This window comes from Heterodontus francisci, chromosome 5 (assembly GCF_036365525.1).
Source record: "Heterodontus francisci isolate sHetFra1 chromosome 5, sHetFra1.hap1, whole genome shotgun sequence".
Classification (NCBI taxonomy): Eukaryota; Metazoa; Chordata; class Chondrichthyes; order Heterodontiformes; family Heterodontidae; genus Heterodontus; species Heterodontus francisci.
The window spans coordinates 6,053,584-6,070,700 of NC_090375.1; the positions used below are offsets into that span (position 1 = coordinate 6,053,584).

General features: G+C 53.3%; 1 protein-coding gene across 10 annotated transcripts in view; it reads right to left on the minus strand.

Moving 5' to 3' along the window:
• Positions 1-17,117, minus strand: part of LOC137369700 (anion exchange protein 2-like) — a 405,213-nt gene that overhangs the window by 14,079 nt on the left and 374,017 nt on the right. For all 10 annotated transcript variants that reach the window (XM_068031052.1, XM_068031042.1, XM_068031050.1 and 7 more), the window contains 5 exons: positions 16,979-17,068; positions 5,259-5,425; positions 3,861-4,114; positions 2,239-2,408; positions 22-195 (listed from right to left, as the gene is read on the minus strand). In XM_068031052.1, the coding sequence (XP_067887153.1) occupies positions 22-195; positions 2,239-2,408; positions 3,861-4,114; positions 5,259-5,425; positions 16,979-17,068 (855 nt within the window). The remainder of the gene's footprint in view (positions 1-21; positions 196-2,238; positions 2,409-3,860; positions 4,115-5,258; positions 5,426-16,978; positions 17,069-17,117) is intronic.

A 17,117-nucleotide genomic window follows, 5' to 3' on the forward strand; every position in this document is an offset into this window, starting at 1 on the left:
TCTCTCCTGCAGAACACTTACACATTTCATCTCTCGATCTGTGAAGATTCTGGTGAGTGCGAAAACCTTCAAAGGAACAGTCAAGATGAGCAAAAACGGGAAAGCGAGAGAGGCAACGGTGGACATGACAGCCCAGAGAATCGCCAGACAGAAGACCTGGACAATGGTGAACAAGTGCATCCGAAGGGTCTTCACCTGCAAATCGGACAAGACCGTTACACACCCCTCAAATCAGACAAGACCGTTACACACCCCTCAAATCAGACAAGGCCGTTACACACCCCTCAAATCGGACAAGACCGTTACAAACCCCTCAAATCAGACAAGACCGTTACAAACCCCTCAAATCGGACAAGACCGTTACACACCCCTCAAATCGGACAAGGCCGTTACACACCCCTCAAATCGGACAAGACCGTTACACACCCCTCAAATCGGACAAGACCGTTACACACCCCTCAAATCGGACAAGACCGTTACAAACCCCTCAAATCGGACAAGACCGTTACAAACCCCTCAAATCGGACAAGGCCGTTACACACCCCTCAAATCGGACAAGGCCGTTACACACCCCTCAAATCGGATAAGACCGTTACACACCCCTCAAATCGGACAAGGCCGTTACACACCCCTCAAATCGGACAAGGCCGTTACACACCCCTCAAATCGGACAAGACCGTTACAAACCCCTCAAATCGGACAAGACTGTTACAAACCCCTCAAATCGGACAAGACCGTTACGCACCCCTCAAATCAGACAAGGCCGTTACGCACCCCTCAAATCGGACAAGACCGTTACGCACCCCTCAAATCGGACAAGACCGTTACAAACCCGTCAAATCGGACAAGACTGTTACAAACCCCTCAAATCGGACAAGACCGTTACACACCCCTCAAATCGGACAAGGCCGTTACACACCCCTCAAATCGGACAAGGCCGTTACACACCCCTCAAATCGGACAAGACCGTTACACACCCCTCAAATCGGACAAGGCCGTTACACACCCCTCAAATCGGACAAGACCGTTACACACCCCTCAAATCGGACAAGACCGTTACACACCCCTCAAATCGGACAAGGCCGTTACACACCCCTCAAATCGGACAAGGCCGTTACACACCCCTCAAATCGGACAAGACCGTTACACACCCCTCAAATTGGACAAGACCGTTACACACCCCTCAAATCGGACAAGGCCGTTACACACCCCTCAAATCGGACAAGGCCATTACACACCCCTCAAATCGGACAAGACCGTTAGACACCCCTCAAATTAGACAAGACCGTTACACACCCCTCAAATCGGACAAGACCGTTACACACCCCTCAAATCGGACAAGAACGTTACACACCCCTCAAATTGGACAAGACCGTTACAAACCCCTCAAATCGCACAAGAACGTTACACACCCCTCAAATCGGACAAGAACGTTACACACCCCTCAAATCGGACAAGACCGTTACACACCCCTCAAATCGGACAAGACCGTTACACACCCCTCAAATCGGACAAGGCCGTTACACACCCCTCAAATCGGACAAGACCGTTACACACCCCTCAAATCGGACAAGGCCGTTACACACCCCTCAAATCAGACAAGGCCATTACACACCCCTCAAATCGGACAAGACCGTTAGACACCCCTCAAATTAGACAAGACCGTTACACACCCCTCAAATCGGACAAGACCGTTACACACCCCTCAAATCAGACAAGGCCGTTACACACCCCTCAAATCGGACAAGACCGTTACACACCCCTCAAATCGGACAAGACCGTTACACACCCCTCAAATCGGACAAGACCATTACAAACCCCTCAAATCGGACAAGAACGTTACAAACCCCTCAAATCGGACAAGAACGTTACACACCCCTCAAATTGGACAAAACCGCTACACACCCCTCAAATCGCACAAGAATGTTACACACCCCTCAAATCGCACAAGAATGTTACACACCCCTCAAATCGGGCAAGACCGTTACATACCCCTCAAATCGGACAAGAACGTTACACACCCCTCAAATCGGACAAGAACGTTACACACCCCTCAAATCGGGCAAGACTGTTACACACTACTCAAATCGCACAAGAACGTTACACACCCCTCAAATCGGACAACACCATTACACACCCCTGAAGCCAAATAGACACACACACACACCCGCCCCCCTCGTCCATCCCTGCCCCTCTCGTCCACCCCCTGGTACTGAGTTTTCCTGGTGTTTGACTCACCTTCCGGACGTACACATGATCTGGATGATGCTTTGATGGCATCAGCAGCAACTGCAGACGCTCGTACAGCTCAATACCATTCAGTGAGGTGACGCCCATGTAGAGGAAGATCCCAAACAGCACAGCCAGTGGGATCTTTCGTAGGAGGTCGCCAATTACAATGGACAAGCCTAGAAAACAGAAGGCCCTATATTGTTCACAACAAAAGGAGGTGGAAATAATTAAAAGGGAGGGGAGAAAGAATGAAGGATGCTGAGGGAAGTAAGGGTGAAAATTGGAGGCACTAGTCATAATCTTCCAAACCTCCTTTGGTACAAGGGTGCTGCCAGAGGACTGGAGAATTGCAAATGTAACACCCTTGTTCAAAAAAGGATGTAAGGATAAATCCAGCAACTACAGGCCAGTCAGTTTAACCTTGGTGGTGGGAAAGCTTGGACAAATGTGGATAAATTATGGAAAGCCAACATGGATTTATTAAAGGCAATTTGTGGTAAACTAATTTGATTGAGTTTTTTGATGAGGTAACAGAGATGAGGTTGATGTGGTGTACATGGACTTCCAAAAGGCTTTTGATAAAGTGCCACATAACAGGCTTGTTGGCAAAGTTGGAGCCCAGGGAATAAAAGGGACAGTGGCAGCTTGGATACGAAATTGGCTGAGTGTTAGGAAACAGAGAGGGGTGATGAACATGAGGAAGGTATATTGGGTGTTGCCCAGGGATTGGTGTTAGGACCATTGCTTTTCTTGATATATTACTGACCTAGATTGGGTACAATTTCAAAATTAGCAGATGACTCAAAATTTGGAAGTTTGTGAACTGTGAGGCAGATAGTGATACCAACAGGACCTAGACAGACTGGTGGAATGGGCAGACAAGTGGCAGATGAAATTTAATGCAGAGAAATGTGAAGTGATTCATTTTGGTTGGAAGAACAAGGAGAGAAAAATATAAAATCAAGGGTTAAATAAAAGAAAAATACCGCAGATGCTGGAAATCTGAAATAAAAACAAAGTGCTGGAAATACTCAGCGAGTCTGTGGAGAGAGGGGCAAAGTTAACGTTTCAGGTCAGTGATCTTACATCAGAAGTTACATTTACATAACCCATTTCAAGGGCATAGGAAGCAGATTCAATAGTTAAAAAGGGAAAGTGGATAAATACTTGAAGGAGAAACATTTGCAGGGCTGTGGGGAAAGAGCAGGAGAGTGCGACTAATTGGAGAGTTCTTTCAAAGGGACAACACAGGCACGGTGGGTAAAATTCTAATACCACTTAGACTTCAGAGTCAATCCCAGCCAGTTCTTTATTGTGTCGTCAAGGGGTTTAAGATTCATCCTTTGATTAACATTCCTTTCATGGTTTGTGGTTATGCTGGTTAAGTGTCTGATGGTGAAGAAGGGAGAGTGGTGAGGGTGTTGGTGAGGGAGGGTGGCAATAGTGTTGGTGAGGGAGGGAGAGAGTGGCGAGCGTGATGGTGAGAGAGGGACAGAGTGGTGATGGTGAGAGAGGGACAGAGTGGTGATGGTGAGGGAGGGAGGGAAAGTGGCGAGGGTGAGGGAGGGAGGGAGAGTGGGGATGGTAATGGTGACAGAGAGGGAGGGAAAGTGGTGATGGTCACTTACCCACCAGGACAGCTACCACCAGCCCGGTTACTCGCTGCTCTTTCACCTCCTGAATCTTGGGCTTGTCACCAGGAGCCACAGACTTGCTCATGACGGTTAGTGCGTTGACATGGGTGACGGTTCTGACAGTAGCTGCAGCGAGCCAGGGCAAACCAAACAAGGCCGCCACACCCCCAGACGCCACGATGATCAGAAGGTCCAAGTGGAACCCGGAGCCTTTGGTCAGCATCCTCTCCTTCTTACTGATGATCAAACTGCGGGGACAGTGAGTGAGGGGACGGTAAGGAAAACGTTAACTGACCTGCAGCAGCAGAGAGCATCACACCAACCAACCAACCACACCCAACCGACTGACCAACCACCACAACCGACCAACCACAACAACCGAACAACCACACCCAACCGACTGACCAACCACCACAACCGACCAACCACCACAACCGACCAACCACAACAACCGAACAACCACACCCAACCGACTGACCAACCACCACAACCGACCAACCACAACAACCGACCAACCACAACAACCGAACAACCACACCCAACCGACTGACCAACCACCACAACCGACCAACCACAACAACCGAACAACCACACCCAACTGACTGACCAACCACCACAACCGACCAACCACAACAACCGACCAACCACAACAACCGAACAACCACACCCAACCGACTGACCAACCACCACAACCGACCAACCACACACAACTGACCACAACCGACCAACCACAACAACCGACCACAACTGACCAACCACACCCAACCGACCAACCACACCCAACCGACCGACCGACCACACCCAACCGACCAACCACACCCAACCGACCGACCGACCACACCCAACCGACCAACCACACCCAACCGACCAACCACACCCAACCGACCGACCGACCACACCCAACCGACCGACCACACCCAACCAACGCCACCACCCCCAGCTCAGACCCCCCCCAGTCACCGTCACAGAACCCCCTCCCCCCACTGACACTTGCTGATTTACTGACTCGATGATGTAACTATGATCCCAGCAAACTAGTTTAGTTACGATTAACTGTGCATTGAAATCCAAGGAATGGGAATTCTGTCTGGAATTGTGGGCCGGGAAATTCTGTCTGGAATTGTGGGCCGGGTTCTATTGAAGCTCACTGTGGTGTCATTTACAGAACAGAGGCTTGGGGCAACAACACGAGACAGTGACACACAGAGCGAGTCTGTCCTTGCTCTCTAGCAGCAATCTAAACAGGAACAGGGCCCAGGTCTCCACTCTGCTCTCAATCCTCTCTAAGGGAGGAGTATGGAATCAGCTTCGGGCAGTCTTTATCCATTCGGCTAAAATCTAGTCCATAAACCCCTCGTAACTAAGCACAATCCCTTTGTACTGAGGACTCACGTGGTAATCATGGTCTCCATGAAGATGAGGATGAAGACCAGGATAGCAGGAATCAGACTGGCAAACATCATCCAGATAGGGAAATCTCTGTTCTTTCCCAGAGGATTAATGAACCAACCTCTCTTCTCAGGGGACGTGACCGATAGGCCGGTTGGAACACTCAGTTTCTGAAAAAAAGGCACAGGCGGTTGGGAGTGAATGCTGTCGAATCAACACATAGCTCAGTACTCAGAATGACGGGCAGAAATAGTAATCTCTCTGTGCACTCCAGGTCACTGTCCCATCAAACACTCCCAGGACAGGTACAGCACGGGGTTAGATACAGAGTAAAGCTCCCTCTACACTGTCCCCATCAAACACTCCCAGGACAGGTACAGCACTGGGATTGGCTGGGCAATTTGCAGCACTTCCTGCCTGCAATCAGGGGGAGCAGCTGCACCTGTGTTGCTGTAACTGCAACTGGAGTGGAGAAACTAGAGAGGAGAGAGTGGAGGAACTAGAGAGGAGAGAGTGGAGAAACTAGAGAGGAGAGAGTGGAGAAACTAGAGAGGAGAGAGTGGAGAAACTAGAGAGGAGAGAGTGGAGAAACTAGAGAGGAGAGAGTGGAGAAACTAGAGAGGAGAGAGTGGAGAAACTAGAGAGGAGAGAGTGGAGAAACTAGAGAGGAGAGAGTGGAGAAACTAGAGAGGAGAGAGTGGAGGAACTAGAGAGGAGAGAGTGGAGAAACTAGAGAGGAGAGAGTGGAGGAACTAGAGAGGAGAGAGTGGAGAAACTAGAGAGGAGAGAGTGGAGAAACTAGAGAGGAGAGAGTGGAGAAACTAGAGAGGAGAGAGTGGAGAAACTAGAGAGGAGAGAGCTGCATTTACAACTTAAATGTGGAACTGTTGCACTTTTTCAAGACTAAGAAGACCTGCAAGTCATTTTGGAGAGGTGGGTGCTGGAGCACCAGAGAACTGTTTTTTGCTTGGACTGTTGGGGGAGGGAGGAGGCACCGGAAGATCCAGGGGTGGGGCTGCCAAATTCTATAGGCAGCCCTTGTATTTGCTCTTGTGTTTACCTTACATCCTGCACAAAAGGGGCTCCCTCCCCACCCCCAACTGTGTGGCTCGGGACGGCTGGAGCTGCCCGGCTGAAGACTATCTTTATACAACAGCAGAAAAGGGAGAGAACCGGGCGGCTCTAGCCGACCCGGGCGAAGAGCCCTCCCCTAACTGGAAGACTGGACTGTAGACTCTGCAGCAAGGTGCTCCAATCACCAATTGAACTGTAACATCCTCGCAGCTGTTCTCTCCCCTCCATCACTCGGCCACCTATCCTCGCCTCTCCTTTTCCTTTTCAGCCCTATCCTCCTCTACTCCCATCCTCCCCCCTGCCATCATATTGCTTGAGTTAAAGAGGAAACTGTTGTGTGCTTTGTTTCTTGGGGGTGGGCGTAGCTCTGCAACCCCATGGCAAGCCCCTCTTTGCCGGTGGCGGGGCCTTCCCGCACATATGCTGCTGCGGCTGCTGCACCTGTTGCCCTGTCACCGTTTGCATTAATAACATCGAAGCATGGGGTCAAGAGCTACGTCCACCAAAACATGTCAATAGAGGTATGCGTAAAGGCAATGGCCGAGGTTGTCGGCCCTTCAGCCATTGTTGCTGCCTCAAAAATGTATGAGAAGGCGGTGTTTTTCCTGAAGACCGAGCGGGCGGTGTCCCTGGCTCTGAGCAAGGGGCTCACCGTGGGTGGGACCTTTCTGCCAGTGGACCCCCTGGAGGCCACTGCGCAAAGGGGTCATTTTGTCTAATGTCCCACCCTTCATTCCTGGTGAGTTCCTCCTTCCCCACCTGCACCATCTGGGGGAGGTAAAGACGGGGCTCAGCCCAGTCCCACTCGGTCTACGGGAGAACAACCTCCGGCATGTGTACTCCTTCCCCCGCCAGCTATTCAAGCAGCTGGTGCGGGAGGAGGTCACAGATGGCCATTTCAATGTAGAGTTCCAGGGGACGGCCTACCGCTTCTTCTGGACCTTGGACGGGGTGCGGTGCCATGTCTGCAAGGGGGTGGGGCATGTTCATAACAACTGCCCCAACCTCCCGGCTGCCAACTCCACCTCAGCAGCCCAGGGTGGTGCTGCTGCACCTCCTTCCACCCCCCCTACACATCCACCAGACACCATTCAATTGGTTCTGGAGGCTGTGATCTTCACGGCCTCCGGCGGGGTGGGAAGTGCCCATCCAGGTAGAAGGAAGGCGCGGAGGAAAAATAAACATCAAGAGACGCTTCCCCTGGACGCATTGACATGACCCGAGCCTCAGCTCAGCCCAAGGTACAATCTCGGGGAGCCCACTTGCTCCAGGCTGGGCTCAGGCCCAGGGTGACTAAAAAAAAAGAGTGCGGAGCCGGAGGCCTCTGATGGCATGGAGGTCTCTGAGCCTCTGCGCCCAACTGGGAAAAAGAGGAGAAGGCACCCCTTCACAGAAGTAACACAGGGCCCATCTGTTGGAGGGGAGCCGTCTCCTGTTTCGGGTCCCCGGGTTCCCCCTGCCACCACCATCATCAAGTCTGCAACGTCTGGGCAGGAGCTCCCTACCCCTCAGGATGGAGGGGAGGGGAAGGCCCCTGTACATGAGGCCCCTCCTGAAGGAGTAAGTGGGGCCCTGCTTGTGGTGGGGGAGCCTGGGGATGCCGCCCATTCTGCCACTGCCACTGGGTCGGGTGCCCTGAGTGGAGGGGAGGGCGAGGCCCCAAAGGTTTGGCCCTCTGAGCCGCAGTCCGCCATCAACCAGGAGACACCCGACCCGGTTATAATAGAGAATGCTGCCCCATCTGCTGGGCCTGTGGTTGCTAGCGGAGCGGGAGTTGGCCTCCTCTCGCCACCTCCGGTCTCGGCTCTGGCTGGATTTCCGGAGTCGGGAACTACCGTCTCCCCTGGACCGATCATTGGCCTGGGGACGGAGGTGGAGGGGGGTCCTGAACCGCTGGCGCCCACAGGCTCTAGTTTCACAGTAGAACCCAGAGAGGACTCCACCGCCATTGATCCTGGTGGAGTTCCTCGTGTACCGAGTCTCCTCTCATACACACGGCGGAACTCCGGGATTTCCTCGCGGCTTGCAGGGGTTGCTGCGATAAAGTTCAGCTGGCCCTCGGCTGTTGGTCGAGCCTGGCGCTAATCATCCAGTCTGTCCGTGCCGCCCTCAAGAAAGCGGGCAAGGGTGCGGGCGTGAAACTGGTTGAGAGGCGCCAGTTTAGTGCGTTCCTCAATGGGTTGCTGGGGGAGTGGAAGGCCAGGTGCACTTCCACTCTCTCCTCATAGTGAGGTGTTGGTGACGGGTTTTAAGTACCTTTGACATGAAGATAACCATAGCCAGCCTCAACATCAACGGCAGCAGAGGGGCTCACCGCAGATTTCACAATCTCTCAGTCCTCAGGGAAGGGAGATACGCGGTGAGCTTTCTGCAGGAAACCCACACCATTCCGGGAGACGAAGCCACCTGGCTCCTGGAGTGGCAGGGTGGGGTCTACATGAGTCACCTCACCCCTACTTCTAGTGGGGTGGCTATCTTGTTGGCCCCGACTTTTCAGCCGGAGATCTTGGGGGTCAAAGTGCCGGGCCGCTTGCTCCACCTCGCCGTTCGCCTGGGTAGCGTGCCGCTCCACTTTGTGAACGTGTACGCGCCCAGGCCCGGCGCGTTGCAAGCGCGCTTCTTTGAAGAAGTGTCCGCTCTCTTGAGCTCCATCGATAGTGGCGAGTGCATCATCCTCGGGGGGGGGGGGGGGGTGGATTTTAACTGTACCCTCGAGGTGGGGGATCGCTCCGGTCCCCAGCACGGTCAAGCGTCGGTGGAGAAGTTGAGGGGACTGATCAGCTCCCTTAACTTGGTGGACGTTTGGCGGAATCACCATCCTGACTCCAGCGCCTTCACGTGGAGGTCTGGAGGAGGAGGGTCCCGAATCGACCGTCTCTACATATCGCAGGCGTAAGTCTCCCGCATCTCGGCAGCCTCCATGCGGCTGGTGCCGTGCTCGAACCACCACCTGGTGTGGGCGGAGTTCACTCCACTCCGCACGCGGGCGGGGTCCGCGTACTGGCACTTTAACAACTGGCTGCTGGAGGACGAATTCGGGACTCGTTCCGTCGATTCTGGGCCGACTGGAGAAGGAAGCGGGGGGGCTTCCCCTTCTTGAGGCTATGGTGGGATGTGGGCAAGACTCACATCCGCGTCTTCTGTCAGGAGTACGTGAAGGGGTCGACCAAGAGGTTGGAAGCCGAGATTGGGCGCCTTGAGAGAGAGGTGCTCGACTTGGAGTCCCGCCTCGGTCATGCCGTCGCGGACCCGGCTCTGTGGCAGGCATACAAGGAGAAGAAGGGCGCGCTGAGGGACCTGCAGCTCATAGGGTCCCGAGGCGCATACGTGAGGTCGCGGATCCAGATCCTGGAAGATTTGGACCGCGCCTCCCCCTTCTTCTACTCGTTGGAAAAATGGCGGGGGGTCCGTAAGCAGCTCGTCGAGCTGCTGGCCGACGACGGATCCTCCATCACGGATCCGGAGGGAATGGGCCTCCTGGTCCGTACTTATTACAGTGCGCTGTTCTCTCCAGATCCGTCCAGCGAGGACGCGCGCAGAGTTTTGTGGGAGGACCTGCCGCAGGTCAGCCTGGAGGGCGCCAAAAGATTGGAGGCTCCGCTCACATTGGCGGAGCTGACCGGTGCCCTCCACCAGCTCTCGAGGGGCAAATCCCCAAGGCTGGATGGGTTGACCGTGGAGTTCCTCAGGGCGTTCTGGGACGTCCTGGGAGACGATTACCTGCGGGTCCTGGGGGAAAGCCTGGCGACCGGGCAGATGCCCCTCTCGTGGCGCAGGGCATCGTCCTGCTGCCGAAGAGGGGTGATCTCCACCTGCTTAAAAACTGGCGCCCGGTCTCCCTCCTCAGCACGGATTATAAGATCTTGGCCCAGGCTATGTCTACCCGCCTGGGCTCCGTGCTGGCCCACATGATCCACCCTGACCAGTCCTACACGGTTCCGGGTCGGTCCATCCAGGAGAACATCCATCTGGTCCGGGACCTGATCCATCTTTCCCAGAGGACTGGTCAGTCGATCAGGAGAATGCGTTCGACAGGGTGGATCACGAATACCTTTTCGGGATTCTGCGCGCTTTCGGACTCGGGCCGCATTTTGTGGCCCAGGTCCGTCTTAAATACGCAGCCGCAGAGTGTCTCGTCAAGGTTAACGGGTCCTTGACGGCACCCCTTTGCTTTGGGAGAGGAGTGCGTCAGGGATGCCCCATGTCCGGTCAATTGTACACCATCTGCGTGGAGCCGTTGCTGTGCCTGCTTCGCAGGAGGTTGACGGGATTGGCTCTGCGCGAGCCGGCCATGCGGGTCGTCCTTTTGGCTTACGCCGACGTGCTCCTCGTGGTCACAGATCCCGTTGACTTGCGGAGAATGCGCGACTGCCAGCAGACCTTTTCTGCCGCGTCCTCCGCGAGGATCAATTGGGAGAAATGTTCCGGTCTCCTGGTGGGTCACTGGCGGGTGGACTCTCTGCCGGAGGAGTTGACACCTTTTGAGTGAAGCACTACGCACCTCCTCTATCTGGGAGTCCACCTTAGCCCCGCTGAGGAAGCCTGGCCGGCAAACTGGCAGGAGTTGGAGGCGAAAGTCACCACTCGGCTGGGGCGCTGGACAGGACTGCTCCGAGTGCTTTCCTACAGGGGCCGAGCGTTGGTCATAAACCAACTGGTGGCCTCCATGTTGTGGTACCGGTTGGTCACTTTGGCCCTTCCCCCTGCATTTGCCACCAAGATCCAGAAGAAACTCGTCGATTTCTTCTGGGGCAAGAGGAAACACTGGGTCCCTGCTGCGGTCCTGAGTCTCCCGATCAAGGAGGGTGGCCAGTCGCTGGTGTGCGTCCGCACCCAGGCTGCGACTCTCCGCCTTCGGACCCTGCAGAGATACCTGTACGTCGAGCATCCTCCCAGATGGTGTGCGCTGGCGACGTATTTTTTCTGCCAGTGTCACTGCCTTCAAGACGGCACGCAGCTCCTGGCGGAGTCCGTTAGCCGCGCCTCTCTGAGGGAGTTGCCTGTCTTTTACCGGGATCTATTCCGAGTCTGGAACATGGTCGCCTCCAGTCAGGGTGCTCCCCCGCCGGCGGAGAGCGCTTCGGCTGTCCAGGCGGCCGACTCCAGGGATGGACCGGCGGGCGGAGGAGTATCCGAAGCCCCCGAGACGCCCCTCACTGTGTGTGGCGAGGGGGCTCGGGAGTGCGGAGCGATCCCGGCCGAGCTGACCCCCGCTCGGCCGGAACTGCTCATCGGACCCAGGCCCCGAAACCCTCCTCGGGAGCCGGTCCCGCACAACCCGAGCCGCCTCTCGGAAATGCCCTCCATGCCATTCCAATCGGCGCCGAGGGGTTTCCTGTACGGGCTGCTCCTGCACACTCCTCGCCCTCGTCAGCCGGCCGGACACGCCCTGGCGGTCCGCGTTGCCATCTGGCGGTGAAGGGAAACCCCGAAGGAGGTCTCTCTATGCGGGTGTGCTCCCCCTTTACATCGGGGACCTGGGGTGGAGGGTGTTGCACAGGGCAGTCCCATGCAATATACTTTTCAGTTGGTTCACGGACTCCCAGGCCGCCTGGACGAGTCCGTGTTCCATGTATATATGGAATGTGCGAGGTTGCAGCCCCTCTTTGGGTATTTGAAGGGGCTGCTCCTCAAGTTCTCGCTGCACTTCAGTCTCACGCTCCTGATCTTTGGGCACCCGGAGCGGAGGGGCGTGGGCCGGGAGGAGGATTTCCTCGTCGGTTTGCTCCTGGGCCTGGCCAAGGTGGCAATTCACAGGTCTAGGCTGCGGGCCGTCAGGGGGTCCGTCCTCCCTGATTGCCTGCCCCTCGTTCGCGGTTACGTTCGCGCCTGGGTGTCCCTGGAGAAGGAGCATGTGGTGTCCGCCGGTATGCTCGAGGCCTTCAGCGACCGGTGGGCACCGCAGGGACTGGAGTGCATCGTCAATGCCGAGAATGGCATTTTAATTTGAGTTTTTTGTTTATTTATCTGTTTTTTAATAAAGTTATTTTAAAAATATGTATATAAAGGGGGCCTGAGGAATAAAGGCCCCCTCGACATAAAAGGGTATAAAGGCCACCTTAACAAACAAAGAAAAAAAACCGGGGTTAGATACAGAGTAAAGCTCCCTCTACACTGTCCTATCAAACACTCCCAGGACAGGTACAGTACGGGGGTTAGATACAGAGTAAAGCTCCCTCTACACTGTCCTATCAAACACTCCCAGGACAGGTACAGTACGGGGGTTAGATACAGAGTAAAGCTCCCTCTACACTGTCCTATCAAACACTCCCAGGACAGGTACAGTACGGGGGTTAGATACAGAGTAAAGCTCCCTCTACACTGTCCGATCAGATACTTTTTTGAAAAACATCAGCCACACAACGTTCCAATGGGGCAAAACCAGATGAATGTAGAGCGGAGAACAGCTTGATTGAGCTGGAATGCTACTGTTGGATTCCTGGAGAGCAGGGCCGTATGTGGCCTGCAGGCTGCAGTTTACTCAATTCTGTCCAAATTGCATCCTCAGGAGTCTACCCCTGCCCATTCCACTGCACCAGTGGGACGTTTCCCCACACCAGCCATCTGTGGCCCTCTCAGTGAAGCTGCCAGTTTTGTGCTGGAACAAAAAAAGAGAAAGCTGGTTCAGCTCGAGGAAACGCAAATCTCTTAGGGAGCCAATGTGTTATCCGAAGGAGTAAAGGCCTATTCAAGCCACAAAAAATATTAAACAGGTGCAGTCTCAGGAATTGGAGCATTCCAGAAAGACAGTTACCAATGTAATTCAGACTAATATCTGCAGTCAGCTTCAATATTGCACCAGTTCCAAAAGGTGTCTCGCACTTTAATACTTTACTGGATAAAGAGTCACTTTATGTACTGAGCGAGAATGGGGCTAAGGAGAGATGAAGTTGCACTGCAATAAGAAACTCTTGGTGAACAGAATGTGCTGCTCCCTCTCTAAGAGGTCAGTGGCAGTGGTGGATGGGTTGGGGTGTGAATGAGGAAAGGGTGGGCTTGGCTGGTGTGGCTCATTCCTTGCTGGACAGTCCACCAACAATCACTGTTCTGTCTCTCAGTTGAATATCTGAAAGTGGATTCAATAGTAACTTTCAACAGGAACAGGATAAATACTTGAAGGGGAGAAAATTGCAAGGCTATGGAGGAAAAGTGTTGGGGGTTGGTGGGGTTAATTGCATAGCTGTTTCCAAGAGGTAGGCGGTGGCGTAGCGGTATTGTCACTGGACTAGTAACCCAGAGACCCAGGGTATTTCCCTGAGGACATGGGTTCAAATTCCACTACAGCAGAAGGTGGAATCTGAATTTAATTAATAAATCTGGAATTTAAAGCTAGTCTAATGATGGCCAGGAAACCATTGTTGATTGTTGTAAAAACCCATCGGATTCACTAATGTCCTTTAGGGAAGGAAATCTGCCGTTCTTACCTGGTCTGGCCTACAAGTGACTCCAGACCCACAGCAATGTGGTTAACTCTTACATGCCCTCTGAAATGACCTAGCAAGCCACTCAGTTGTACCTAACCGCTACGAAGTCAATATAGAGGAATGAAACCAGACGGACCACCCGGCATCGACCTAGGCACCGGAAACGACAACGGCAAACCCAGCCCTGTCGACCCTGCAAAGTCCTCCTTACTAACATCTGGGGGCTTGTGCCAAAGTTGGGAGAGCTGTCCCACCGACTAGTCAAGCAACAGCCTGACATAGTCATGCTCACAGAATCGTACTTTACAGACAATGTCCCAGACACTGCAATCACTATTCCTGGGTATGTCCTGTCCCACCGTCAGGTCAGACCCACCAGAGGTGGCAGGACAGTGGTATACAGTAGGGAGGGAGTTGCCCTGGGAGTCCTTAACATCAACTCCGGACCCCATGAAGTCTCATGGCATCAGGTCAAACATGGGCAAGGTAACCTCCTACTGATTACCACCTACCGCCCTCCCTCAGCTGATGACTCAGTACTCCACCATGTTGAACACCACTTGGAGGAAGCACTGAGGGTGGCAAGGGCAGAAAATGTACTCTGGGTGGGGGACTTCAATGTCCATCACCAAGAGTGGCTCGGTAGCACCATTACTGACCGAGCTGGCCGAGTCCTAAAGGACATAGGCTGCTAGACTGGGTCTGCGGCAGGTAGTGAGGGAACCAACAGGAGGGAAAAACATACTTGACCTCGTCTTCACCAATCTGCCTGCCACAGATGCTTCTGTCCATGACTGTATTGGTAGGAGTGACCACCGCACAGTCCTTGTGGAGTCGAAGTCCCGCATTAAGATTGAGGATACCGTCCATCGTGTTGTGTGGCACTATCATCGTGCTAAATGGGATAGATTTCGAACAGATCGAGCAATGCAAAAATGGGCATCCATGAAGCACTGTGGGCCATCAGCAGCAGCAGAATTGTACTCAACCACAATCTGTAACCTCATGGCCCGGCATATCCCCCACTCTATCATTACCATCAAGCCAGGAGACCAACCCTGGTTCAATGAAGAGTGCAGGAGGGCATACCAGGAGCAGCACTAGGCATACCTCAAAATGAAGTGTCAACCTGGTGAAGCCAGAACACAGGACTATCTGTGTGCCAAACTGCATAAGCAGCATGCGATAGACAGAGCTAAGTGATCCCATAAGCAACGGATCAGATCTAAGCTCTGCAGTCCTGCCACATCCAGCCGTGAATGGTGGTGGACAATTAAACAACTAACTGGAGGAGGTGGCTCCACAAATATCCCAATCCTCAATGATGGGGGAGCCCAGCACATCAGTGCGAAAGATAAGGCTGAAGCATTTGTAACAATCTTCAGCCAGAAGTGCCGAGTTGATGATCCATCTCGGCCTCCTCCTGAGGTCCCCAGCATCACAGATGCCAGACTTCAGCCAATTCGATTCACTCCGTGTGATATCAAGAAATGACTGAAGGCACTGGATACTGCAAAGGTTATGGGCCCTGACAATATTCCGGCAATAGTACTGAAGACCTGTGCTCCGGAACTTGCCACACCCCGAGCCAAGCTGTTCCAGTCCAGCTACAACATTGGCATCTACCCTGCAATGTGGAAAATTGCCCAGGTATGTCCTGTACACAAAAAGCAGGACAAGTCCAACCTGGCCAATTACCGCCCCATCAGCCTCCTCTCAATCATCAGTAAAGTGATGGAAGGTGTCATCAACAGTGCTATCAAGCAGCACTTGCTTAGCAATAACCTGCTCAGTGACGCTCAGTTTACGTTCCGCCAGGGCCACTCAGCTCCTGACCTCATTACAGCCTTGGTTCAAACATGGACAAAAGAGCTGAACTCAAGAGGTGAGGTGAGAGTGACTGCCCTTGACATCAAGGCAGCATTTGACTGAGTATGGCATCAAGGAGCCCTCACAAAACTCAGGTCAATGGGAATCAGGGGGAAAATTCTCCGCTGGCTGGAGTCATACCTAGCGCAAAGGAAGATGGTTGTGGTTGTTGGAGGTCAATCATCTGAGCTCCAGGATATCACTGCAGAGGTACCTCAGGGTAATGTCCTAGGCCCAACCATCTTCAGCTGCTTCATCAATAACCTTCCTTCAATCATGAGGTCAGAAGTGGGGATGTTTGCTGATGATTGCACAATGTTCAGCACCATTCATGACTCCTCAGATACTGAAGCAGTCCGTGTAGAAATGCAGCAAGACCTGGACAATATCCAGGCTTGGGCTGATAAGTGGCAAGTAACATTCGCGCCACACAAGTGCCAGGCAATGACCATCTCCAACAAGAGAGAATCTAACCATCTCCCCTTGACATTCAATGGTATTACCATCGCTGAATCCCCCACTATCAACATCCTAGGGGCTACCATTGACCAGAAACTGAACTGGAGTAGTCATATAAATACCGTGGCTACAAGAGCAGGTCAGAGGCTAGGAATCCTGCGGCGAGTAACTCACCTCCTGACTCCCCAAAGCCTGTCCACCATCTACAAGGCACAAGTCAGGAGTGTGATGGAATACTCTCCACTTGCCCGGATGCGTGCAGCTCCAACAACACTCAAGAAGCTCGACAACATCCAGGACAAAGCAGCCCGCTTGATTGGCACCCCATCTACAAACATTCACTCCCTTCACCACCGACGCACAGTGGCAGCAGTGTGTACCATCTACAAGATGCATTACAGCAATGCACCAAGGCGCCTTAGACAGCACCTTCTAAACCTGTGACCTCTACCAAATAGAAGGACAAGGGCAGCAAATACATGGGAACACCACCAGCTGCAAGTTCCCCTCCTGACTTGGAACTATATCACCGTTCCTTCACTGTTGCTGGGTCAAACTCCTGGAACTCTCTTCCTAACAGCACTGTGGGTATACCAACCCCAAATGGACTGCAGTGGTTCAAGAAGGCAGCTCACCACCACCTTCTCAAGGGCAATTAGGGATGGACAATAAATGCTGGCCTAGCCAGCGTCGCCCACGTCCCATGAATGAATTCAAAAAATAAAGAGCTGATACAGGCACGATTGGCTAAGCAGCCTCCTCCTGTGCTGTAAGATTGAATGAATGGCATCCCAGGTATAAGACAAGGCCCCAGAGAGCATCCAGTGCTGCTGGGAGAGGGTGGAGGTGGAGGAAATATTAAGACAAAAAAGGGGACGTGCAGAATTAGTCTCCCACCTGGGTGAAGGTCTCCTGGATGGAATAGTCAACCAGAACCATGATGAGGATAGCTATTGGAACTCCAAAATCTCCGATCACACGGCGAATCTGCAACACAAAGTGTTAACTTCGTGAAAATATTGTTCAAAGTTAGATC